Source organism: Hakea prostrata, chromosome 1 (genome assembly GCF_041222555.1).
Source record: "Hakea prostrata isolate BN-2017 chromosome 1, UWA_Hpros_2, whole genome shotgun sequence".
Classification (NCBI taxonomy): Eukaryota; Viridiplantae; Streptophyta; class Magnoliopsida; order Proteales; family Proteaceae; genus Hakea; species Hakea prostrata.
Genome location: NC_142600.1, coordinates 3,814,129 through 3,841,009, shown reverse-complemented (window position 1 = coordinate 3,841,009; position 26,881 = coordinate 3,814,129). Strand labels below are relative to the sequence as shown.

General features: G+C 38.3%; 1 protein-coding gene across 1 annotated transcript in view; it reads left to right on the top strand.

Annotated features, from left to right (window-relative positions):
* LOC149026756 (potassium transporter 7-like) overlaps positions 1 to 26,872 on the top strand; it is a 32,573-nt gene extending 5,701 nt beyond the window's left edge. The window contains exons 5-10 of the mRNA XM_089155977.1: positions 4,243 to 4,503; positions 8,023 to 8,075; positions 8,811 to 8,925; positions 9,120 to 9,374; positions 16,752 to 17,274; positions 25,498 to 26,872. Of these exons, the coding sequence (XP_089012103.1) occupies positions 4,243 to 4,503; positions 8,023 to 8,075; positions 8,811 to 8,925; positions 9,120 to 9,374; positions 16,752 to 17,274; positions 25,498 to 26,026 (1,736 nt within the window). The 3' untranslated portion in view covers positions 26,027 to 26,872. The remainder of the gene's footprint in view (positions 1 to 4,242; positions 4,504 to 8,022; positions 8,076 to 8,810; positions 8,926 to 9,119; positions 9,375 to 16,751; positions 17,275 to 25,497) is intronic.
* The last annotated feature ends 9 nt before the right edge of the window (positions 26,873 to 26,881 follow it).

The following is a 26,881-nucleotide window of genomic DNA, read 5'->3' as shown; positions in this document are numbered from 1 at the left end:
TCACTTCCAAACTTAGGTCAGAAAATGACATAGCTGATATATTTTGCATGCAAAGGGTGTAATTAGGAGAGGGTTAGTTAGGGAATACTCTTCTTTTGCTAGGATAATGGGTGGTGTAATTTTGAAGGTTTCTGGAATTTGGATGTGTTGGGGGAATTACAGAGGGTGGGTCATTTTTTAAGATTTCTGTAAATTAAGATGAATTGGGGGAATTTCCATACTGTTGTGGTTTTGTTTTGGGTGGATGTTCTATTGAGTTTGTTGATTCTGCTTTATGTGCTTTGTACATCTTTGTACATTCTCAAGTTTTGATGAATTTGTTATGTGCTTTTAAGGAAACGCTGGATGGAGAAAGGTAAATTGTTTCTCCAAATGACAATTAATAGGCATTTAAATTTTTCATCAATATTTTCATATAAACTTGACAGAAGTCAATTTGGTTGTATTTATACATATTTACCCTACTAGTTCCACAACGCCATCAAGTAGTTACCTACTGAATGGTTGGTCACGGGTTCAAGTGAATCAAGTCCTACAAACAGCTTCTTTGGGAAATGGGGATATACTGCATACATTTGCTCTCCTCAGAACTTTGTTTATAGTCCTCAGGTGAGAGTGAGAGACTCGATCTGACCCTTATCCCTTTTAATATTCTTCTTCCTTCATTGATCGATCTTGGGTTGAGTGTTTATTTTGCTTCTGATTTGGAGATTTACAAATTGGAGAAACAACAACAACAAGAAGCTTTGTTGGGGTTGGCCACATGGATTTTGGCCTTCCAATCAGTTCTATTTGAGGCCATGCTAGATACAAGGCCTAAACTATGCATATCCTTTCACACCACTTCTCTTAAGGTTATCTTCGGTTTGCCCCTAGCTCTTCTAGTCCTCCAAACTGGAGAATACAGCTGATTTGTTAATCATTCAACTAGAAATCATTTTTGCTGGAATCTACTGCTGACCTGTCATTGATGATTGAGCATATTGTAGAAAGTGGAGTGGTTCTCAATTAAACTACTGTGCTATTTGAGGTGGAGCTAAGGTGGGACAGTAGACAAGGTGTGCTATTTTGACATTTACTTCCCATTAAAGGATGATTGTGTAAATCTGATTCAACATCCCTTTCGAACTCGTGGATGAGTCCCCCACCCCCAAATAAAAAAATAAAAAAATAAAATAAAAGAAAGAAGAAGGGGAGTGTCGATGTTGATTGATGGTGTTAATGAAACCAATTTAACCTGTCCAGTATAATTTCCCTCTATTATCTGAGCATGTTAGCATGGAGGACTAATGCTCTGTATGGCAATGCTTCTGTTTCTGTATTATCTGAGCTTTTAGCATGAGTCAGAAACAAAATTTCCCCTGGACTTCTGGAATAATTCTGTACCAACAAATGTTCTATGGCTTTTGTGGGGGAAAAAACTGATTCTGCTGTTACAGCAAAACAAAGGCATGTTTTGAATACATCTTCATTGTATGCATTTTGGACGAAGCTTGATGTAACCCTCAAATTAAGGGCCAAATTACAGGATCACTTTGATTGAACCAGCAGCGAATTAGGGCTTTAAACACCCTGCAATTAGGTCTTTAAACACCCTGCAATTAGGTCTTTTAGGGCAATTCAAGGTGGACAGCAGCTGTTTTGGGCTAGATACACCCTGTGGCTGGGGGATGTAGACTTCCAAACCCTGCGGCTAGGGTTTCTAGGAGTCCGAGTGGTGTCTTAGGGTTGAGGGGAATGAGAACAGGGTTCGGCAGCAGGTTTAGGGTTAGGATTTTAGTGAAAATTGTGTTGTTTCTAAAATTCAGATTTAAATTCAGGAATCTAGGGTTTCAACAATTAAGGTTTTCTCAATTTTAGGGTTTCGTAAGGGTAGCCAGGGTTGGGGTTGGGATCAGGGGTTGGGGTTGGGATGGTGAATCCAGAGGAGAATCAGATTTGGGTGTGGGGTTCGATAGATATAGGGATGAGAAGGTCTATGGTTGTTAGGGTTTGCCGTTTGTGTGAAGAAGTTAAATTGTAGAATTTTGGGTTTAGATGAGGGAAAAGAGGTGGGAGATGGAAGTCAAAGGTAAGGGAAGGGTGGAGGGTGGTGGTTGTAAGAAGGGAAGGGATTTGGGTTGGGGTTTAGAAAATATGAAAAGTATAGGGTTTGGGAGAGAAGGGTTGGTTCTACAAGGAGAGAGGGGAGGGGAATGGGATTGCACAAAGGGGAAGAAGAAAGGAAATGGTAGTAGTAGGGGTGGGGGTGAGTACTTATCAAAACTGCAGAAAACAGGAAGCTCCAAGATGCCGCAGGCCTTCCTCCTTGGAAAAACCTCCAACACTCCTCTATTCTCCTTCAAAGAAGTTTACTAATCATCAGCTGTTTTAATTACATGTGGGAGGCTATATTTGTAGCCTTTGCATGGAAGGGGTCACACTAGGAATCAAATTAGACACAAAAACACATAAGGAGTTCTGTTTCAAGAAACTCCTATTCAAATAGGAATGTCAAATTCTAATTTAAGAAGGAATCCAATTTGAAATAGGATACTCCTAAAGGTACTAAGACTCTGTAATAACTTAACAACCAGGGAATTCAAAAATAAAAGTAAATCTAAGCTCCTATCAGGACTCTGAATCAAATTGGATCAGTTTGGGTTTGACTAGAGGACCCAAGATGACCAAAATATCCTTGCCCAGGTTTGGCTTCCTCCTTGAGCCATAGGGTGCTGGGCAGCATGCGTAGACCCTGTTTCTGCTAGAGGGGGCTTTTCTGGGGTTGGCCCTTCTGGTTACATCGCATCTTTTTGTTTCTGCTTTTGGTCAAACTTTTATTCTTAACAAAAAGTGGGCTAGATAAAACTTCCACGTTTTGTCCCCGCGCCCCCCCCCACAAAAAAAAAAAACCCAAAAACAATAGAAACAGTTTTATTGAACGTTACGATACAGAGCCTTACTAGTTCTTTGCTTAGTTACTTCCGTTTATGTATAGTTTTCCCTGGACTCTTTCTATTTTGGTTAATCATATAGACTGGACTTACTTTGTCAAGAGTCTAGTTTTTATGGGATTTCCCTTCCTTGCAGGGAAGTAACCCATGGATGTAATCTATTGATTTTATATATGAAGACCAGATGCTGTTTTAGCAGCTCATGTTGAGCATGAACGCTTTGAGAGGCAGTTGAGTGGGAGAGTTCTTGAGAGACTCAATCCCTCAGGTGAGACTGTGAGAGTGAGTGACTTGATCCAAGCTTTATCCCTTTTAATTTCCTTCTTCCTTCTTCAGTCGATCTGTGCTTGACTGTTTTTGCTACTGGCTTGTCGATTTATAAACTGCAGAATACTGCTGCTGAATCTGCTGTTTACTAGTGCCAACACATTGGAATAATACTGCCAATTGATTCATCATTCAATTAGAAATCATTGTGTTGGAATCTACTGTATCATTGATATTACTGTTTTGTGGTCCTTAGTTGTACTACCACTGTTACTATATTAATAATGGGATGACACCTGAGAGCCACTAATTAAGTTAGATTTATTTTCACTGGTATACTATTAGATAAAGTGAGTCTTGTTGTAGGTAACTATTGACACAAACCTGATCAGCATTGTTTGAAAAACTTTGTTCTTCATTTTCCTGAATTTTTATAACAGGTTAACAAAATATTTTAGGATGATTGGTGTTGCTGATGGCTGCCCCCGCTCCCCTTCTTTTTTTTATTTTTTATTTTTACCTAGGGAGCAGACTAGGCTAGGGAATGGCAAACAGGGGCAGCCAAGCTTGTCCAACCTTGTGCTGATTGTTCTAGGGCTGAGATATCTCAGTCCAACCTTGCCTGAACTGAGCTAATTGGACCTACCGTCCGGCTGGAATAAGGCAAAAAAAAAAAAAAAAAAGATGTGCTTCACCCCTGGCTAAAACATTATATGTTGCTGTTATAACTTCTGGCATTCTTAAGGAGGCACAAAATGGGCCTACAAATGAGGCTGCATTTCTAGGGATCCATTTGTGATGACTCTAGTTATTGGTCTCGTTATCCAAATGTGTGGGATAATTTAATTTGGCAAGTTGTGTAAGAATTATATGTTGAAATATTCTGTATTCAGTATACTCTGTTTTGAACTTTTCTCATGGTTGGATTGCTAACTTTGCTGCCATCCCCCGTAAGTTAGCCATTTATATATCTAATTGATTGCAATTCTTTATTAGCTGCAAGGAGGCCATATAACAAAATGTTTCTTCCAATTCTGTGCAGATCAAGTGTTGATGATTTCAGTTGCATTTCTTATAATTTTGTTCAGCGTACAGAAGTTTGGAACTAGCAAAGTAGGACTTGCTGTGGGCCCTGCTTTATTTATATGGTTTTGTTCCCTTGGGGGAATCGGGATCTACAACCTAGTGAAATATAACAGAAGTGTGCTTCGGGCTTTTAATCCTGTGTACATCTATTACTTCTTCAAAAGGAACTCAACCCATGCTTGGTTGTCCCTTGGGGGTTGTCTACTGTGTGCAACAGGTAACCACGCCAATCTGGAGATGCTGGTCTGGAATTTATATTGTTATTTGTTGATAATTGTTCCTGAAATATTTCAAAGATCTGATATGGTATCGTTGTTTTTGCTTGTGTCATACTCATAGCTGGTTTTTCTGTAAATTTAATAGTCCAACTCAGCCATGTGACCAACCATATAATTGGATTCACTTAATAGCAACTAGGTTACACTAACCCATTTACCAGTAGAATCACATGTGGAATAACCAGCAAAGTAAACTGGTGATAGCTCACAAGCAGCAAGTCTGATTATCCCCAAATTAACAGTATTAATAGGTCTCCCAAGGTCTCCCAAGGTCACTTATATTAGGCATGTCAGTCAAGTTTTCACTTGCTGAAGTGAATGCTTGGTTGTGGGTTCAAGTCTTGGAAACAGCATTAGTGGGTATGAGTGATCATTGTGCACTCAGTACGACATTTGGATAGGTCTTTCCTGAGGATCTTCAATTTCCCTAAGTTATCCCAATCCATTGGCAGGATTGGAGATATTGTGCGATCCCCAAAATATAAACTGGGTTTAAGAATTGTAAGTATTCTGTAGCTCCACATCAGCATGACAACGCATCATTAAGATAACAATGGATTACCTACTCAGTAACTGGGACAAGATAATCAAACCAAGGTAATCCAACTAGCAGATTAAAAATAGCAACCAGGACTGACAATTAGCAGGCAGCATACACCCTTCGTCAGGCAATACTAGCAAGTATAAGCAGCAAGTACGTCATGCAACTTACCGAACTAACGATCAGAGTGAAATGTAGCAGTATCTTATTTTGGGCCTTCTGCAACACCATCGGCCCCTATCCCCTGCTGTAACAATTAATTTGGGGCTCATTTTCAGTGCATGAAAATTATGTACACTGGCATTGACAGACTGGTGTTGTCATTTAAGCTCATGATGGCAGCTGACTGTTCTAGAGACCATGGTAGAGCGAGATCTCGCCACCTTGAAAAACCGAGATCTCGACCATCTCAGCGAGATCTCGATCGAGATATACAATTTTTTGGCGTCAACTCGGTGGCTCATTTCGGTGGATTTTAGGGTCCCAATTGGGTTGAAACTTGGTATTTAGCCTATTTAAGGCCTTTTGAACACATTGGTGGCCTTGGATTTATCAGAAAACAACCCTATGTATGATTTCTAAGTTTACCCATAGTGTGAAACCGAAATGTTGTAGGATTAGGGAATGCAAGGTTATACAACATGTAATATAAAAACTTTAAGGCATATAAATGAAAAGCAAGTGTATCAAATGCATCATGTAACTTAAATGTTATCAAAATTCCATCCATATGAGTATCACGATTTCAATTTTCAATAATAGAATAATAAAATTATACAACCATTAGAAGTTCTATATAAGTCATTAAATCATAAGTTCATAAGACAAGCAAAGAATGATTGATCTTCCTTCGATGTTATAGATGAGCTAAGAGTAGTTGCAAGTGAAAATCCAGCCGAAATCCACACAAAAAAAGCAAAAACTGAGAGTTCCATTGAAACCCCATCAGATTCTCTGTATGCCCTAGAAGAAAACCAGTTATTCTCTGTGTCATTTCATTTCTTAAGCTGATAAGATTTATTCTCAGACTGCCCAAAATCAATATGAAAAGGGTACAACTCTTTTGTCCTTGAGAAAAAGTATTAGAGCAGGGATAGGAGTACAAATGGGAAAAATTCTCAAACCAATTGTCACAGGAATCCCTGCTACCACTAAACCCATGGGACACTGTACAGCAGTATCAATCAGCTTCAATAGGTTTTTGAGAATTCTGGGTTAATTTGGGCTGAAAGTTTTGAGTTCAGTTGAATGCGGGTAACCAAACCCTCCCAGTCCAAGACCAAGTCCAGGACCAAGTGGAGGGCTGGGAGCCACCTATGGTTGCTGCCCATTTGCGTTGGTTTCAGTTTTAATTGCTTTCTTGAAGTCTACTCGATAGGTGAATTCTGCCAACCTAGGGTATAATTGGTATGCATTTTTCTTTTATTAGAAGCATGTGTTTAGTTTGGAGTTTTAAATAAGTCCTTGACTCCTTGTATAGGTCAAACTATAAGACCTAGTAGTTGTTGAGTTCTGGTAGTATTGGGCTGGGAATACAAGTTCAAGTGGGAAATGCAACCCCTAGCATGCATAAGTAAATCCTCCATTGCGTGGAAAGAGGCAGTTCTGATTATTGAGCAAAAAAACTTCCAATTCAAGCAGTGAGTGTGTTTTTCAGTTTTGGATCTGTCAAGTAGTTTGAGGATTCAAGTAGTAGAAGGTCTGATTATGTCAATACGTTTGAAGAATCAACCCTAGGATGGTTCTAAGCAAAGTCCAGCTTAGGTCCTTGATAGTGGCTGTACTAGGCAGCCTTCAACCACTGTCTACAACAACATTCCAGCTTCATCCAGGTTCCAATTAAGGTCCCAAACTGGTACTATTGAAAACCCTCCTCAATTCCATCCCCAGCAGCTTTGAATTTCTGTTCTAAAACCCTAACCCTAGGTGCACACTCTCTTTTTTTCCCACCTAAACCCTACTTCAGCCATAACTCCCTAATCTATCCCCTGTTTAACCCCATATTTTAACCAACAGTTCCCGTCATCCATCTCACTTTTGATCCCAATTTCGGCCCAAACAAACCAATCATATCCTAGATCTGTCAATCCTTGTAATTATCACCCTATTTTTCATCCAAAATCAAGAACCCTAGTATCTCCCAACCACCCATCCAAAATCATTCACTTGAAGGGATTATTTTAAGGAACAAAATATAAATTCCTTTGTAAGTTTTTTTTACCATTCCCCTATGTTTTCTTCCCATCTCAACCAAAGACCCAACACCCCAAGGTTAATCATCAATATCCCATCAAACTAACCAAAACCAAACCAGCGAATTACAATACAATTATTAGGAACCTGTCGGGGGAATCACCTGTTAAACCATCCATGCACCCTAACTGAAACCCTGTTTTTGGTCTTGAGTTCAAGTCTAACTCTTGAGATCCTTGAAACAACAGCCCTATTGGAGTAAGGCTGCATCAAGTTGGTTTGATTGAATAGAATCCTTGAAGGGTCATATTCTTTGACTCTGAGGGACAAATGGAGAATTTCTCTGGGTTTGCTTCTTCCCCGTTCGTTCCCTACAATTGTTATAGAAGGTAAAGGAGATGTAGGCTCAGAATTGCAGAGGGTGGGTATCGTGGGGTTGGGAGAGCAAGAATAAAAGGGTATGAGATTAGAGATGAGGGTATTATTGTCTTTTCATTTTTAACACTGATAGCCAATATTGTATGGTTGGTAGAATCTTCCCATTTTGTGGGAGGGGAGTGTCAGTGGCCAATATGTAGCGGAAGGGAGCGTCTTTCACTCCTTGAACAGGGAAGCGTAATGTATTTTAGTCTAGAATTTATCAATTACTGAGAGATAACTGTTCTCCTCCTCCCATTGCACCCTTTCCCTTCGGATGACTGACGACCAATTAATTATGTTTCAGGTTCTGAGGCTATGTTTGCGGATCTTTGCTACTTTTCAGTCAGATCAGTTCAGGTAATGTAGTGCAGAATAAATATGCGTTTACTTCCGAGAAAAAAGGGAAGATTACTGCTTGATCATATATTTTATGTATATGGTATTTATAATTACAATTTCTGGGCCTTTTATGTTCTGGCAGCTTCTTTTGTTCTGTAGACCATATTTTTCTGGTTGGACACCAAACAATTGGAGAAATAGAGTTGCCGTGATGGGCGTGCTTGGCTAAAGAGTACAACCTTGGTCCGCTTTCGTTCTTTCCATTCAATGTCCCATTCCTGTCGCATCTGTTCTATTCAGCCAATCTCTTGCTGCTTGCTTCATCCCGCCCTGCCGGGAAAAACTCAGTCCCCATCCTAGTTTGGATGGATTTATGACCCCGGCTAACCCAGCCTTTACCTGGATCACATTGATCCATTTGCCGTAGTATCTGCCACTTGAATTCAACGATAGAGTGAACTTTGGGGAGCAGTTAATTAATCGAAGGGAGTTTCGCTGGGTCGGTGGTGGCGACCAAGCGATTGTAGATTTCAGCCTTGGTTTGACCTCCCATGTGCCGCTCCGGAAGATTGGTGTCCAAATTAATGAGTTCTTCCGGTGCTGGCTCAGGCTGAGGAAGAGGTGGTTCCGAATAAAGTGGGTTCTAAGGAAGGCTGGGGGAAGACGGAACAATAAACATGTTATTTTCCTTTTTTGCTAATAATTGTATTCAAAGGAAACATTAGTTGATTCTTTTGGTTATGCTCATTGCAGCTCACATTTGTGTTTCTGGTTCTGCCTTGCCTTCTTTTGGGATACCTTGGTCAAGCTGCGTACCTCATGGAGAACTTAACAGTGTCGGATCAAGTTTTCTTCTATTCCATACCAAGTAAGCTTGAAACGCCTAGCATTTTGACCCTGACCAATGTGAAATGTTTTGTACCTGAACGTAGTCATTCTCGTTAAACAAAGGTGCCTGGCCTATTTTTAAACTGTGTAGTCTGTGAATATATGTTTTGGACAAATTTCCATCAAGTATTCAAAAGACACTTTTTTGCTTATGTGATGTGCTTTGTTTCGCAGGTGGTGCATTCTGGCCAGTCTTTCTCATCGCTACTATTGCTGCATTAATAGCTAGTCGAGCAATGACAACAGCCACATTTTCATGCATAAAACAATCAACAGCGCTCGGTTGTTTTCCTCGCCTTAAAATCATTCACACTTCTCGAAAGTTTATGGGTCAGATATACATTCCGGTCATTAATTGGTTTCTACTGGTATCCTGCGTGGTGCTTGTCTGCAGCATTTCAAGCATAAATGAGATCGGAAATGCATATGGTAACCGAAAATTAAACAATACACTCTAATATACTCTGTCCTTTATTTTCTTGGCTTTGGTGCCTTTTTATGGCTCTTGAATGTATATTGGTCTACATGTTTGTTTGTATGGACGTATATAACTGAGGATTAATCCAAGGTATCCAAGCTGCACAAATTGGACTTTCTATCAACTTAACTGAGATGGTCTTCCTCATCCTTTGCTTTTCTGGGTTCTGTAGTCAACTCTCCAAGGAGTTAACGAGCTCCTAAAAAATTCTGGATAGGGAAAATCACAGAAGCATTATTGATTGTACCAGATTAATAGGACAAATTACCTCTCCGATCTGGAGAAGCAAAAGAAGGATAGGACAATCTCTGGGGCCTTGATTTCCCTGTTAGTAGCCAGAGAACTAATGGGTTGGTAACGCCAACCAAACACCCCTATATATAAATATACATATACATACGTATGTATATATTGAAAAGTTGTCATAAGTGTATGTCTACCTTCTTTATTAAACATGGTTGCTGACTGACTATGGTTACTTTGAGTCTCTCCTCATTTTTTTGGGGGAGCAGAGTTGTCAAAGAACAAAGCAAACCAAATGCTAATGAGAAGACTTTTGGTATATATGTATGTATGTATGATGTATGACAGCCCTAGAAACTAGGGTACTCTCCATTAAACAGGATCCTAAGCCAACTAAAATACTATATGGGATTAGGGAGAGGTGTTTGCATAGCACATAATTAGATTCACACTACAAGAACAGTACAGAATAACAAAAAAAAAAAAAAAAAAAAATTCAGCAATCAAGATTCAAGAATATAACTAAAGTGCAAATATCTTCAAAGCTCAAGAGAACAATTTAGAATTCTTATACAATCAATCCACACTACTAGGCAAGGGGATTAGAGGCATTACATTCAAAGAAATAAAATCCTAGCGTAGTCATAATATGATCAATTTCATTTAATATGAAGGCTAGTGTTACATTCAATGTAAAAAGACAGAAAAAAGGAAACACAAACTCCTAAACCAAGCCAACGAACATGGGCACCAACAAATATCTTTTTAAGCTAGAACATGAAGGCAGCAACATCAGCAGAAGACTAGAAACAGAACTGCTGTAACATTAGACTCAGCAGAAAATAGAGGAGAGCAGAAGAAGATGAATGCAAGGCTTACCCTAGGGTATTAAGAGGAGTACCCTTGCAGAAGACAGGATAGGGAATAAAAGGTTTTACCCCTGCAGAGAGCAGATTAGAGAATAAAAGGGGAACTGAAGGAGAAACTAGAAAAAATAAAAACTGACTGGAGGGTGCTGCTGTGAGGAACAGCAGGGTAGGATAGAGGAAGAAAAGAAGAAGAAAAATAACAGAAGAAATAGGAGAAGCAAAGAGGTGGTGCCGGGAGCTGTCGACAGGCAGAAGAAAAGAGGAAATTAACAGCAGCAGGGAAGGAGAAGAAAGATATTAGAGAATAAAAGGAAAATTGAAGGAGATACTATTAAAAATAAAAACTGACAAAAGGGTGCTGCTGTTATGAACAGCAGGGTAGGATAGAGGAAGGAAGGAAGAAGAAAAATAACAGAAGAAAAAGGAGAAGCAAAGAGGTGGTGCTGGGGACTGTCGACAGGTAGAAGAAAAGAGGAAATTAACAGCAGCAGGGTAGGAGAATAAAGAAGCAGAAAAGAAAAATATTGTTAGGAACGGATTTGCCGTAAGGTTCTGAGAGAGAAAAAGGAGAGAAGAAAGGAGAACGAAGGAAGCAGGGGAGATTAGGCCAAAGAACTTGCCGGTTCTAGAAGAGGGGAGGATGCTAGGATTTTCAGACTCGAAAAGAAATCGCAAGAGGAGAAGAAGACTTAACTGTTGTGAAGGAGAGAGGAAAGTTTCCACCAGGAGAGAGAGAGAGCAGCAAGCGAAGTCTTTTTTCTTTCTAATTCTTCATGTCGTGGCTGTTGGTGGTTAACAAATTAAAATGAAAAGGATTTTCTAAAATAACCCCAATGAAATAAAGGAAACATAATAAATTAACTCCGAGATATGAGAAAAAAAATCCCTGAACTACCTTTACAAAAATGATCCAATAAATACTAATACTGATATAAAAAAAATGTGGTGAGGAACAAGTGATGGGTGGGTGTGGTGTGATGTCCCCATCGATGTATGTATTAAAAAGAACCTCTTTGCTTTCTTTGGGAGAATAATGTGGTATTGAATTGGAGTAACCAAACAACAACCATTTCTCAGGTAATAAAAATCCAGATTAGGAGAATAATTAATAGAAGCAAATAAGATGGTCAAACGACCTGAAATTCCAATAGAGTTTAGTAAACAATTTATAGATCAATTTTTTTCTTGGATGAATTAATTTATAAATCAATTGCTGAAACTGATCCAAAGGATAGCAGGATGCATATGCCAGTAATTTCACAATCAGATGCAAGTTCAGACAACAGCATTAATCTGAACATATACTACAAATCTCAGCAACAACAAATTATAAAGTGGTACTTCCATATACTATTCAGAACAAGGTTGTCAAGGTGTTGCCCATGCCTAGGCGTCCTGGCCCTTCTTTGGGTCAAGGCGACCTGGTGTCGCCTTTTTGCCTTGGCGACGCCTTGTCACATTGCTTGGTGTTGCGTTGGTTTTCGTGGCCCTCTTTTGCCTTGCCTCACCTTGTCGCCTTGACAACCTTGATTCAAAGAGCAGATTGAGTTTCTCTTTTCAGGGTATAGAATAACTCCTAAAAATTAGAGGAGAAAGAAATACGCTAGGGTTTCACACCACAATGTGGTGTGGTGGATGCCTACACTAATTAGAAAAGGACTAAATCCTTAACTGATTGGGAAACTGAAGTATCAATGGAAACTGACTTAAAACAGGGTTTGGACTTATAGAATTCTAGTTCCTGCCTAACACACACAGATTATGGGCTAATCCTGCATGCCTAACCTCTACCCATTTTATAGACTTATGACAGGAAAAGAGAAAAAAAAGAACACATGGGATCATATGCCCAGCACATATATAACCCAACAGAACACTTATTTTGGAGAAGAATAAGCCTAATTAGGTTATGCAACTACACCAGAGAAGCAAATTTATTATGGTTAGAGGGGAGGGAGGGGGGAGATGAAGCTGCCAGTAGGTAGAAGAATAAACCTAAATAGGTTATGCAACTACACCAGAGAAGCAAATTTATTACGGGACGGGGGGAGGAAGAGGGGAGATGAAGCTGGCAGTAGGTATTAGACTAGTAGTATATCCATTTCCAATTCTTACCAAGAACAATATCTGTAGTACAATTGTTGAAGTGGTTCACTGCTGCAAACTAATGGGGAAATCATCTCCTTCACATGGGCGTGTTAAGATACAGCAATGAAGTCTGGTCTAACCTTTGAATTAGTATCAGAACTGGTCTGATTTAACAGCAATTTAGCACCCAAAAGAATTCAGAACTTCAGATTTTGCACTCCACCGGTCTGATCAAGGCCAAACTCCAGTCAAGGTTACCATCTAGGTAGTGATTTCTTGCCATAAATGCTAACCCAATCTAATGGCTGGATGTTTCCCGGTGACAGTAAACCTTCTTGATCAACAATGAAATAGCCTCAGATTCTTAATAGAATATTAGTGTTCTTCTTGATCAACAGATTCATGAACAAAAAAGTGACTTAATTGACCTTGCAGGACTGCTACTAGCAGAAGCAGAATAGAATCTTAAAAGAAGATGTGAATTGTAGTTGCTTCCCAAGATAGGCTAGTACATCACATTCTCACCAACCGCCCTAGCATTTCACTGCAGCTCTCTCCCATAGAAGAATAGTAATGACCAAGTTTCATTCTAATTTTGATTTCAAATGCTCACAGGAAACTCTTTATATGGTGAGGCTTAGACTTAGTGGGCTCTAGATCTTCAGTGGAACTTCCTCTTTGACTTGATGCCTGGTCATTTATGAGGACTTACATTGTGGCTACTGAAGAAATTTAATGAACTTTACATTTTCAAGGTGATGCAGTATCATGGTGGTTTATTCGGTTCTGGTCCAACCCAGAAGAACCGGTCCTGTGGGGTTTGGTTCTACCAGAGTTGGATTTAATTTAGTATTCTATTTCAGTTTTAGTTTAGTTTTTACTTGGTTTATTATTCATACGCAAGAGTGAGTGAGACTTTGGTTAGGATTTTGTTTTGGATGTCAATCTCAATTGGGATTTGTATGTTATTTTCCTTTAAATTGCTTGTATTAGGATAAAATATACAGGTTGAATAGATTGAATAGTGAGTTTGTTATTGAGAGATTCCCTTTCCCCTGTTTTACTTCCCCCTTCTTCCCCTCCCTATTCCTTTAATTCTCCCTCCATTACTGCCCGCCATTGCAGCCTTATAATACGATTGCATCATAAGGTCTTTCACAACTATCTATGGAACTAACCATTTGGCATCTTCAAATCTGCACTCATGCACAGGGTTTCAAGATGGGTTCATTATGATGGAAATGATAAAATTCCTAGTCCATGACCGTTTGGCTGCTACTTTAAGCTAGAGTGGATTTGGGAATTCCCTATGTGAATACTTGCGAAGGTACTTCTGTTGGTCAACGTGATATGGTTATCTGCCACATGGCAGCTTAGTTGCTAAAATTCTTAGACATGTCCATCTCCCTATCTATGGTCTAGCTATCTAGTAAGTTGGAGGCAGAGGGCATTTTTGCATTTGGAAATAAAATGAAACAAATTTGGGCATGGCCTCCAAACTTGAGACATGGCTTGTTCCTGGGGCAATGGCGGTGAAAAAATAAGGATCAATGATAAACAGTAACCTAGGTCTCAGATTTGAATGAATCTGGAAGGGATGACCATATTCAAATATAGGAACTGAATGTTAAAAGCTGAGCTTGATCCGAAGGTCTGATATTATGTTTCAGAAGAGTCCTACATGTGATAGTTGACAGTAATATCTAGGATGATTAAGAAGAAAACAAATAAAATTAGGATTGTGTTAACATTTGGGAGACCCAAAAATTTTACTACCAAGTTAAAAAAAGTACAGCAGAGAATAAAGGTAACTGAATATTAAAGATTTAGGACTCCAATAATCTGATGCCAGATTCTGAAAGTAAAACCATGAATAGATTCAGAATAAAGATTTTCATATTAAAAAAAAAAAAAAAACTGGGTCTGACATAAAAAATGAAATAACAATAGTGATAAGCAGGTAACAGAATATAGTAGGAAGCTACTGACCTGTTGAAGAGATAAACTGACAAAATCCGGGGTTAAGATATGGCCAGCATTTTTTACCTTTACTAGAATCCCACCAGCCATCTTGCGGCGTCCGAGTAAAAAGGAGAAAAACTGGAATAGCCATACTCTTTACTCATGACAAAATCGACAGGAGGGTTTAACTCTTACGAAGCTTTTATAGAAATAGAAGGCAACATCATATTGTCTTTAGAATAGGTTCTTTTTTTTATTTTACTTTTTTTTTATGGGTGAAAGGCTTTTGAATAGATACTAGCCAATAATAAGCAAACTAACGAATTCCTAGATTGTCTCAATTCAGCGAGTCTCTGATTCATTGATTTCTTGTTCCTTTGTTGGTACTTTTTGGAGTACCTATCATGCTGATTATGTCATGTGAATTCCCTAGCTATCTTTTTGCCAAGATTAGCCTTCTTCATGTGACTCGGACAATTACACCTTTCACCAAGGCACCAATGTTCGAACTTATATATGTAGAATTTCGATGTCCGAAGTAAAAGAAGCTTTAAGGATGATGAAACTCGGCAAGACACAAGGTCCTGATGAAATCCCAATTGAAGTATGAAAGAGCTTAGGAACCCATGGACTAGTTTGGTTGACTAGTTTAATAAGATTTTGAGCACAGGAAAATGCCAGATGAATGGAGGAGAAGCGTTGTGATTCCAATATACAAAAATAAAAGAGATATTCAAAGTTGTAATAACTATAGGGGCGTTAAATTGATGAGCCATACGATGAAATTGTGGGAGAGAATAATTGAAACCCGGTTGAGACACTTAACTACAGTTACGGAGAACCAATTTGGGTTTATACCGGGAAGATCTACAACGGAGGCTATTTACCTAATTAGGAGACTTATGGAAAGGTATAGAGAATGTAGGAAAGACCTTCATATGGTATTTATTGACATAGAAAAAGGTTATGATAGAGTCACTAGAGTGTTAATTTGGCAAGTACTAGAGAAAAGAAGTGTTGCAAGTAAATATGTAGATATAGTTAAGGATATGTATGATGGTTCAGTGACTAGTGTTAGAACAATGGGGGGACAAAGTAATGAATTCCCGATAACAGTTGGGCTACATCAAGGGTCAACTTTAAGCTCATAGCTATTTGCATTGGTAATGGATGAATTAATCAAAGACATTCAAGATGAGGTCCCCTGGTGTATGCTTTTTGCAGATGATATTGTGTTGATTGATGAGACCCAAGTGGGGATTAATACCAAATTAGAATCATGGAGAGTAGCTTTGGAATCAAAAGGCTTTAAACTTAGTAGATTGAAGACAGAATATCTAGTTTGTAACTTTAGTCATAATCGGGCAGATGATGAGGTGGTGATACTTGACAATAAAGAGATTCCTGAGAGTGATTGTTTTAGGCACCTAGGTTCAATCATAAGTAAAAGAGGTGATTTAGAGGAGGAAGTTTCCCAAAGAATTAAAATAGGGTGGATGAAGTGGAGAGGTGCGTAAGGGGTCTTATGTGATTGGCGTATTCCATTAAAGCTTAAAGGAAAATTTTATAGGACCGTTGTTCGACCAGCTATGATGTACGGTGCAGAGTGTTGGGCTGTTAAAAAGAATCATATAGATAAACTCAGTGTAGCAGAAATGAGGATGCTAAGATGGATGAGTGGCAAAACTAGGATGGATAAGATAAATTATGATCATATTAGAGTTGGTCTGGGAGTTGCTCCATAAGTGATAAGCTTCGAGAAAGTCGTTTGAGGTGACACGACCATGTACAACGGAGACCTATAAATGCCCCTGTACGGAGAAGTGATATAATCCATATTGTAGGAACTAGAAGAGCTAGGGGTAGACCAAAGATAACCTTAGGAGAAGTGGTGAGAAATGATATGTATAGCTTAGGCCTTGTATCTAGCATGGCCTCGAATATAACTGATTGGAGGGAAAGAATCCATGTAGCCGACCCCATTTAGTTGGAACAAGGCTTGTTGTTGTTGTTGTAGATTTCTTCACGGGTGGTCATGTAGATAATATTGTCTTGTAGCTGTAATGGATGTTCTTATCCCTGTGTTAAGTTCTTTATTTGTATTTTTCGTTCTTTCAAGTTGGCAATCAAAGAATAACCAATTTCTGATGGAAATCACTTCTACAGGCATTACGGAGCTCGGGGTGATGATGACCACAACAATCTTGTTACCCATTGTTATGCTCCTCATATGGCAGATAAACATCATCATCGTGCTGATTTTTCTGGTTTTCTTCCTTGGATTGGAACTGACTTTTTACTCTTCAGTGTTATGGAATGTGGGAGATGGAAGTTGGGTCATATTGGTTTTTGGGGCAATTTTGTTTTTGATAATGTACATCTGGAATTATGGGAGCAAACTCAAGTATGAAACTGAAGTTAAACAAAAGATGTCAATGGATCTGCTGCGGGAACTTGGTTGCAACCTTGGGACAATCAGAGCTCCTGGTATTGGCCTGCTTTATAATGAGCTAGTTAAGGGCATACCAGCAATATTTGGCCATTTTTTGACCACTCTCCCTGCAATCCACTCTATGATCATTTTCGTGTGCATAAAGTATGTTCCAGTTCCTGTAGTGCCTCAAGGTGAAAGGTTTCTGTTCCGGCGGGTTTGCCCAAAGAACTATCACATATTCCGCTGCATTGCTAGGTACGTCCTGGACACTAGTCAATCATAAAGGGTTTCATAGGATTTTTATCTTGAATTGATTCATAAGAAAATATCAGAACATCATTGAAGTTAATTTTAGGGTCATGGGAGGTCTGATCTTCATTTTCCTTAATCACTATTTGTCCATAGAAAGTATGTTTTCATCGTATTGTTTTTGTGTTGGAATTCAACTACTTCTTGGAATGTGTGTTGTGTGAATTTAACAAAAATATGCAATCGACCCTCTTTGTTGGTAGCTGAAGGATTTGCTTGGAACTAAAAATAGGTTGCATACCAATTGAGCAAATTACCTTCCCGTGTATCTTTGTGTATGTGTGTTTGGCACCCTTTTCTTTTTTGGCATAGGTGTTGTGGGGTTGTTGGGGATTAGGGTGCGATTGCTAAATTATTTAGTTACCTTTTTATGAAGATTGTAGAAATCAAGACCCAATCCAAGGAAGGATTCGGGTAATTTCACAAATCACCCAAATGAACAAAAATAATCCAAGGATCTTGCAAATAAGTTGAAGAAAATCACAAAGCAAATAACAACAAATCACCACAAGAATGAAAGATAGAGGAAAACAACACACAAGATTTTTGCGTGGTTCACTAACCTGAAATGTTCGAGATTAGCTACATCCACGGGGAGGGAATCCACTGTTTTAATCTTTAAAATAATACAAGATTTAAAAATCATATAATATTACCTCAAACCAGTTACACCACCAAATCTCCTTGAAAAAACCTTGCACCTTCAAGCTCTTGAAGAAAACCCTTCAATCCAAGTTTAAGCTTCAATGGAGCAACAATAGAGAAGAAAACCCAAGAGAGAAAATCCTTTTCTTGCAAAACCACAAGAACAAGAAACCCAACAAATTCAATCCCGTTTTTGCTCAAAACCCCTCTTGGAACTCACTAGAAACTCATCTTTTTCTCACCCCATTTACCTCTCTTAAGGCCCTTTTAATGATACCAAACACCGAACCCATGTTTACCACTAAGTGGGACCCACCAAATTCAAATTAGAACTCAAAAGATAAAGTGATTTTCATCACAAACCCAACAATCTCCATCTTAATGGAAATCACTGACTTGTCAAATCATGTTTCTCGAAACCAAGAGAAGATATATACCAAATTCAACTTCTTTCCTTGGACAATCTTGGTAAGCATATTTGCCACATTCTCATTGATTTCTAGTTTTAACTTTCGGATCCTCTCGTCTTCAATGACTTCTCGAATGTAATGATATTGTATCAATATATACTTTGCCCTCTTGTGATGTACCAGATTCTTGGCCAAACAAATTGCACTTATATTATCACAAAATGAATGTATACCTTTTGGCTTAATGCCAATCTCACCTATCAATCCTTGAAGCCACACCACTTCCTTACAAGTTGCTGTTGCTGCCATGTATTTCGTTGCGGTAGTTGACAACGCCACCGTCGCTTGAAGCTTAGACATCCAACTTATTGGACCGTTGCATGGTTGTCAAAGCGCCTGCCTAGGCAACAATGTGGTTTTTCAATTGCCTTGTTTTGAACCGCTTAATTGACGCCCAAACTGCAAAGGAACTCCAAGGCCCAAAGTGACATAGGACCTATTTTTTGCTCTAGGGGCACTGCCCCCACACCCTTGCTGGGGCGGTCTCCCTGGACCCTCGCATCGGCAATAGAATGTGAAGCATAAGCCATACTCAACATCAAGAATCAATGAATCATTAAATGCCAAGGTGGACGTTTTGACAACTATGGTTTGATGAGATGAACTTATGTTTGTGTTCTTTTTTTGAATAATTTTTCATAATTATTATTATTATTATATATTTTTTCTTTCGGAAGATGAATGTGATTATTGAATATTTGTTTATCTTATTATAGAAAGTAGTTGTATTGAAAAGTAGTTTTAAAGTAATTGTATTGAAAATTTTTGACCCAACTGCTTTTGTCGCCTTATTGTCGCTTAGGCGCCGCTTTGTCGCCTAATCGCTTAGGCGGATCCCCAATCGCTTTGGTCACCTTGTCGCCTTAACAACCATGGACCATTGGCATACTTGAAAACATACCCCATTGTAGATTGTCCCTTATCACACAATTATTACAATTAGTAGTATCCACAAAGCCTTAAATTTCCTCTTAGATACTGAAGCACCTATTTTGCCGCCTCCCAATGCCTCTTTCTAGGATTTGCCATGAACTTACTCAACACACCAACCACATGAACAATAATTGGCCTAATGCACACCATTAATAATATTAAGCTCTTAGCTAGACTTGCATAAGGTCATCTTGACATCTTACTCTTTTCTTCTTCTGTCTTTAGGCAATCATTGGAAGATAATTTGAAATGTGATCCTAATGGAGTTGAATCCACCTTTTCCTCGTACTAACCAAACTTCTTAAGAATTTTCTTCACAAAGGACTTTCGTGAAGGTGATAAAGTCCCATTTTTTTTTTATATATCTTTTTTAATTTCAACTCCAACAATTTGTTCGGCTTGGCCAAGATCCTTTATTTCAAACTTCTTGCTCAAACGCCCTTTGAGTTCTTCAATTTTAGCTTTATCCTTGGACACTGAGATCATATCATCCACATATATAAACCTAAAATCACATATGAACTATGATCCAAGAACTTCATATATAAGCAATGGTTATATTCACTTCTTTTGTAACCAAGACTTAAAATGAAGAAGTCAAAACGTTTTATACCATTGCCTTAAAGCTTGTTTAAGTCCATATAAGGACTTCTTCAACTTGCACACGAGCTTCTCTTTGCCTTTCTAAACAAATTCTTCCGTTTGCCTTATGTATACCTCTTCAAGAAGATCACCATGTAAAAAAGTTGTTTTCACATCTATTTGGTTAAACTCTAAGTCATGCGTAACAACAAGTCAAAGCACCAATGTAATAGTTACCAACTTCACAACCGGGACAAATACTTCAAAGAAATTTATAAAAGCCAACAAGTCTTGCCGTATACCTCTCCACCTTGCCATCCACTCCTCTTATGAATTTATATACCCATTTACAACCAATGACTTTTCTTCCCTTTGGTAATTCCACCAAATCCCATGTCTTGTCCTTTTGAAGTGCTTGAAATTCTTCTTTTATTGTATCCTTCCAATACTTTGCATTATCCCCATTGATGGCGTTAAGGAACGTATTGGGTTCTTCATTTAATGCCATCAAAGCTCCAAGAGTATTTGGATCAACATAATTCTTGTACCTTTTCGACAAACGAATTTATTTTGTATGTCTTCCTTCGATAGGTAACCCAACTTCTTCAACATCAACAAGTGTTTCTTCTTGAATTTTTCTTTATGTACCTTGATTATCAAGATCCATACCATTTTCATCATGAACACTCTCATTTGAAGATCTTGTAGGTTGCTTGTAAAATTTTGGGTATTTTCAACAATTGATTTTTCGTCATCAACTTTCTTTTCCGCTTCTTTGATCAACATAGAGGATTCATTAAAATGCATATCATGACTTATAATGATTTTATGGGTACTTAGATCCCATAACCAATATCCCTTTACATTCTTGTCATATCCTACAGAAATGCACTTCTTGGATTTTATTCAAGCTCGCTCCTTTGACAACTTGGAATTAAGGCGTATGCATCGCATCAAAAAATTTTCAAATCCGAATAATCACAAGGGATTTCCGTAACATACTTCTTTTGGTGTCTTTCCACCCAAAGTCATTAAAGAAAACTTATTCACAAGATAGCATACTGTCATTATTGCTTTGGCCCACAATTCTTTCTCCAAGTTTGCATTGTTTAGCATAGCCCAAACCCTCTCCATCAATGTCTTGTTCCTGTGCTCCGCTACTCCATTTTGTTGTGGAGTACGCATAACCATGGTGGGAGATCTCGCGAGATATCTCGTTTTTTCAAGTAGGCGAGACGAGATGGAGGTCAAGATTAGAGAGTTGGGATATCTCGCCATATCTCACCGTATCTCACCATATTTTGCTATATCTCACCCTGAATCTCGTTGGAACTCTTAATTTTTGCATTTTTTGTGTGGATTTCGGCTGGATTTTCATTTGCAACTACTCTTAGCACATCTACAACATCGAAGAAAGATCAATCATTCTCTACTTGTCTTATGAAGTTATAATTTAATGACTTATATAGAACTTTTAATGGTTGTATAATTTTATTATTTTATTCTTGAAAATTGAGATTGTGATACTCTTATGGATGGAATTTTGATAACATTTAGGTTACTTGTTGCCTTAAAGGTTCTATATTACATGTTGTATAACTTTGCATTCCCTAATCTTACAACATTTCGGTTTCACACTCTGGGCAGACTTAGAAATCATACTTAGGGTTGTTTTCTGACAAATCCAAGGCCACCAATATATTCAAAAGGCCTTATATGGGCTAAATACCAACTTTTTACCCAATTGAGACCTTAAAACCCGCCGAGATAGGCCACTGAGTTGACGCAAAAAATTTGTATATCTCAATCGAGATCTCGGTTTTTCAAGGTGGTGAGATTTCGCTCGAGAGTGAGATCTTCTACTTGCGCATAACTGTATGATGCCATACAATTCCTACCTTCTTGCGAGAATCACTAAATTCATTCTTTGCATGTTCTATTCCATATCCATTCTTAAAACTTTGATGCTCCTACTAATTGTTTTCTCCACCTCAGCCTTGAAGTCTTTTTATTGCCATTAACACATCGTTTTTTGACTTAAGGATTGTCACCCATACTTTCCTTGAAAAATCATTAATGAAAGTAACAAAGTTTTGAACACCACTATAGGACACATTTGATGATGGACCCCAAATATCCGAGTGAGTGTAATCAACAATCCCTTTACTTGTGTGCATGCCTGCTTTGAAAGCCCTTCTATGATGTTTTCCATAGACACAATGCTCAAAAAATTCCTTCTCTGAAAAATTCAGATTTGGGATAAGTTTCTTTTCCATCAAAACTTTCGTACCTTTCTCACTCATGTGCTCAAGTCTTTTATGTTACAATTTAAAAGGAACATCTCCTTTGTCAACCGTTACATTCGCAATGTCATCAATTATGGAGCTACGCTACCCAACAACTTGTACAAGAGACCAATCCGGACTCTCTTCATGATAACAAGAGCACGTCTTGAAGCTCGGAGGACTCCATCTCCCTCGAAAAACTTACAACCTTCATTCTCCAAAGTAGGCAAAGAAATCAAACTTTTTGTCATATCTGAAATATGTTTAACATTTTCAAGTATGCGAACAATACCTCAAACTCTTCAAACGTACTGATCCAATGCTAAGTGTTCTACTAGTTGAGTTATTCCCCATCTTCACTAATCCTCCTTCACATGGCTCATATGTGATAAACTAAGATTTGTATGGCACATATGATGTATAGAACCAGTATCAAGAACCCAATTGTGGTGAAATTCTGAATTACAATCCACCATCAACACTCATCCTCGATGACACTATATATGGTAGCCACAACTTGATTTGCCTCCTTAGAATTGTCACCAACAATCTCTTTACCTTTCTCATTTTCGAGTTGAAACTCTTTTTCTTTCTTTGACGACAATTCTTTTTAAAATGTCCACTGTCTCCACAAAACCAACGACTATACTTGCCATCATGCCCCTTGGATTTATAACGATGTCTTGACTTACTTCTTGAAGAACCCTTAGAAGAATCATGACGTTCCTTGCTTTTACCCCTTGTCATATTAGCTTCTGATCCCATCTCCATAATACTTCCCAAAGAAGCCTTTTTCTAGAGTTCCTCGGCAAGTCATTTACTACAATCATAATGAAAGTCAAGAGAATCCCCCTTACTACAACTTAGAGTCATTTCCAAATGATCATAAGATTCCGGTAGAATGCAAAGTAAAATCACTGCTTGTCTTCATCCTTCATCTTTTCTTCAACACTTTCCAATTGACAAAGTATGTTGTTGAACTCATTCAAATGATTTGAAATATTTGAATCATCATTAATTCAAGAAAATTCTATTTGTGAGAGACTTTGTTTGGTAGATGCTTTCTAACTTCGACCACAAATGTGCCACAGTTTTTCACGTGTAATATTAAACAAAACCTCATTGGACAAGCTCAATTGAATAGTAGACTTGGCTTTGAGTTCTATCTCATCCCAATCATCATCTTTCATTTCCTCCGATTTCCTATATCTTTTCCCAACATTGCCTTGTGACATCTATTTGAATTAACAAACCTTATATCTTTTTTCCATAACTCAAAATTTGTCTTTCCATCAAATGGCTCCACGCCTCCACCCTAAATGTATGAGCACTCATTGTCTTCAAAATAAATGCACAAAACCTATGCTCTGATACCAATTGTAGAAGACAAGACCCAATCCAAAGATTCGGGTAATTTAACAAATTACCCAAATGAACAAAAATAATCCAAGGATCTTATGCAAATAAGTTGAAGACATTCACAAAGCAAATAATAATAAACCACCACAAGAATGAAAGATAAAGGAAAACAACGCACAAGATTTTTATGTGGTTCATTAACTCGAAATGTTCGAGATTAACCACATGCACAAGGAGGAAATTCACTATTTTAATCTTCAAAATAGTACAAGATTTGAGAATAATTCATGTTACCTCAAACCAGTCTCATCACCTCTCAAACCTCCTTGAAAAAAACCTTTCTCTTTCAAGCTCTTGAAGATAACCCTTCAATCCAAGTTTTAAGCTTCAATGGAGCAACAATGGAGAAGAAAACCCAAGAGAGAAAACCCTTTTCTTGCAAAACTACAATAACAAGAAGACCCAACAAACTCAATCCCGTTTTTGCTCAAAACCCCTCTTGGAACTCGCTAAAAACTCTTTTTCTCTCACCCCATTTACCTCTCCCAAGACCCTCTTAATGATACCAAACACCTAACCCATGTTTACTATTAAGTGGGACCCACAAAATTCAAATTAAAACCCAAAAGATAAATTGATTTTCATCACAAACCCAACAAAGATGACAGTTTAAATTAGTCTGATGCATCCGTTGATTAGGTGCCCAGCTAGTTCACCTTTTGAGTTTTATTCTAGTTGGAATCAGGTATGGCTTGGCCATGGAGTTATAATTGTTTATGATTCTCAAAGATAGTGACGAAGTTGACGTGGCAGAAATTGGACGAATTGTCATTATAAAACTTGTTTATCAGGGGTTTTTCAAGCTTTTTCTTTTGTAAGTGTTTTAGAGTTCTCTTTTTCTTCTTTGAGTTCCTTTTAGCAAGCATTGGGGATTTTCAAGCCTTTTCTTCTTTAAGACTCAATATGGAGGCATCTCCTTCAGTACATAATGGGATTTGATCCTGTTTAAGAAAAGTTGTACCCAGTACATGAGGTTGCTGTCACTGCAGGTTCTTGGGAATTTGGTCCGATTTATTTCCTTTATTCAATCTGATTCAGAAATTTCAGATGGTGGTATATTTAAGTTCAAGTAGAGATTTGAATTTCTTGATTTGCTTTGTTGAGTATGGATTTACACTTGTCTGTCTTATTTTATCTGATGTTTTTTTTCTGGGGAACTGGTATCTTTATGTGAAGGGGGTGGGGGACTGTTACATATACCACTAGGGAGAGTCGAATCCATGACCTCTTCATTAAGAGGTGTTGGTCACGGCCAATGTCCGTATCACTCTACAAGCTTCTTGACGACACTTAAATGTATTTTTCAGTTACTGGGGCATTAACTTATATGGAAGTTTTTTAGTTTATATTTTTCTATGATTTTCTCCCTTTCTTTCAATCATTTTGGGGAATAATTTTGACCCTACCACTCATAATTCAAGTACTTATTTGATTCAACGACGCCTTATTGGGATTCATTTATTTGATTAGGTGTTGACAACTATATACCCACTTATGTGCAACTTGGATCAACTGGGATTAGTTTGAATGATGGTTGTGCACCCTCTCCCCAACCCTATGGGTCTGGGGATGAATAATGTTTTAAAATGGGGTGAAAATTTAATGTCTAGAATTTCTTGAGAACAAATTAGGTATCTCTCATATGTGTGGTCCATTGTTCTTAAAGAAAAAAGAGAGGGCCTATAGGTTTTAAGATTATGGAATGGAAGTGATGTCAAGTAATTGTGATGCCACTGCCTGCAGACAGTGTTTTCTTATTGAGCATTTTATTAACCCACTTTTCTTGGATTATCTAATGCCTTTAAACTTCTTTGCATACTTTCCATCATGAACAGGTATGGTTACAAGGATGTGCGCAAAGAGAATCATCAGGCTTTTGAGCAGTTGCTAATTGAGAGCCTCGAGAAATTCATTCGCCGTGAAGCTCAGGAAAGGTCATTGGAGAGTGATGGGGATAATCACATGGAGTCTGAAGATGAGGCATCTGGTTCAACGGTTATAGTAGCTGCAAATGGTAGTGTTTACTCACTCAATGTTCCACTTTTGGCTGATTTTGACCGCCACCCCAGTACCATCTCAGAAATAAGCACCTCTGCTGAGGTGAGAGCCTCAGAACCATCAGCATCTGACACAGCACACAGTCTTGAACGGGAGCTCTCCTTCATACGGAAGGCAAAAGAATCTGGGGTTGTTTATCTTCTTGGACATGGAGATATTAGGGCTAGGAAAGACTCATGGTTTATCAAGAAACTGGTCATAAACTACTTCTACGCATTTTTGAGAAGGAACTGTAGGAGAGGAATTACAAATTTGAGTGTGCCACACTCAAATCTGATGCAGGTCAGCATGACCTACATGGTCTGACGTATAAGGCTGAATTTAGGAGGCCAAGGAAAGTTCTGAACTATTTTTGGACATAAAAGGTCTACTGTAGCGGTGAGTTCAAAAGGGCCAGGGATCAAAATGAATTTGTTCGGTTCAGAACCAAGGGTACTGAACATCAACAGAGTCCATGCCAGATGGTGCCAGAGAATGATCTTTTAACGCCATTCTTGTCCATGTGAACACAACATGGACTTGGATATACCACACACACAAGCTTCCTCACTCTGTTTATTGGATTCTGTAGTTTTTCATGTATTGATTTTCACTGTAAAGATCAGAAACATAAGAGTAAGACCTTGTAATTACTATTTTGAAGTTGAAGGTGACTAACCTCCCCAACCCCCACCGTATAGTTCATTTCGTAGCAAAATAAATTCCTTTGTATCCAAGCTTAATTTTTGTTACAGGTGAGCTGGTAACCGATTATGAGCTGTTGACACTTTGCCTCCTTGAATTACATTGCAACCTTGCCATGTTTATTTGAGCAATGGTACAATCATCACGATGGTTGATCATTTTACCTCTTTCGGAGCTGGGATCAGAAGTCATTTTGTTTCCTGACACTGTTTATTGGAATTTGTGGGTCATTCCGAAAGAAGTTTCGGTAAACAGGTATCAGTATGGTTGTTGACTTGTTGGAACGGAAGAATTATGATGCTTTTGCTTGGTTTTGTATTCAGTCTGGTTTGCTTTCTTGGCAGTTTTGTCTTCCTTGGTTATGATTTGGTATGGTTTAGAATTTACTTTGTATAAGTTGTTAATGTTGAGGAAATGGCAACTTGGGTTTCTCGTTTGTTATTATGCTCAACGAGTGTTCAACAGATAAAAATTACT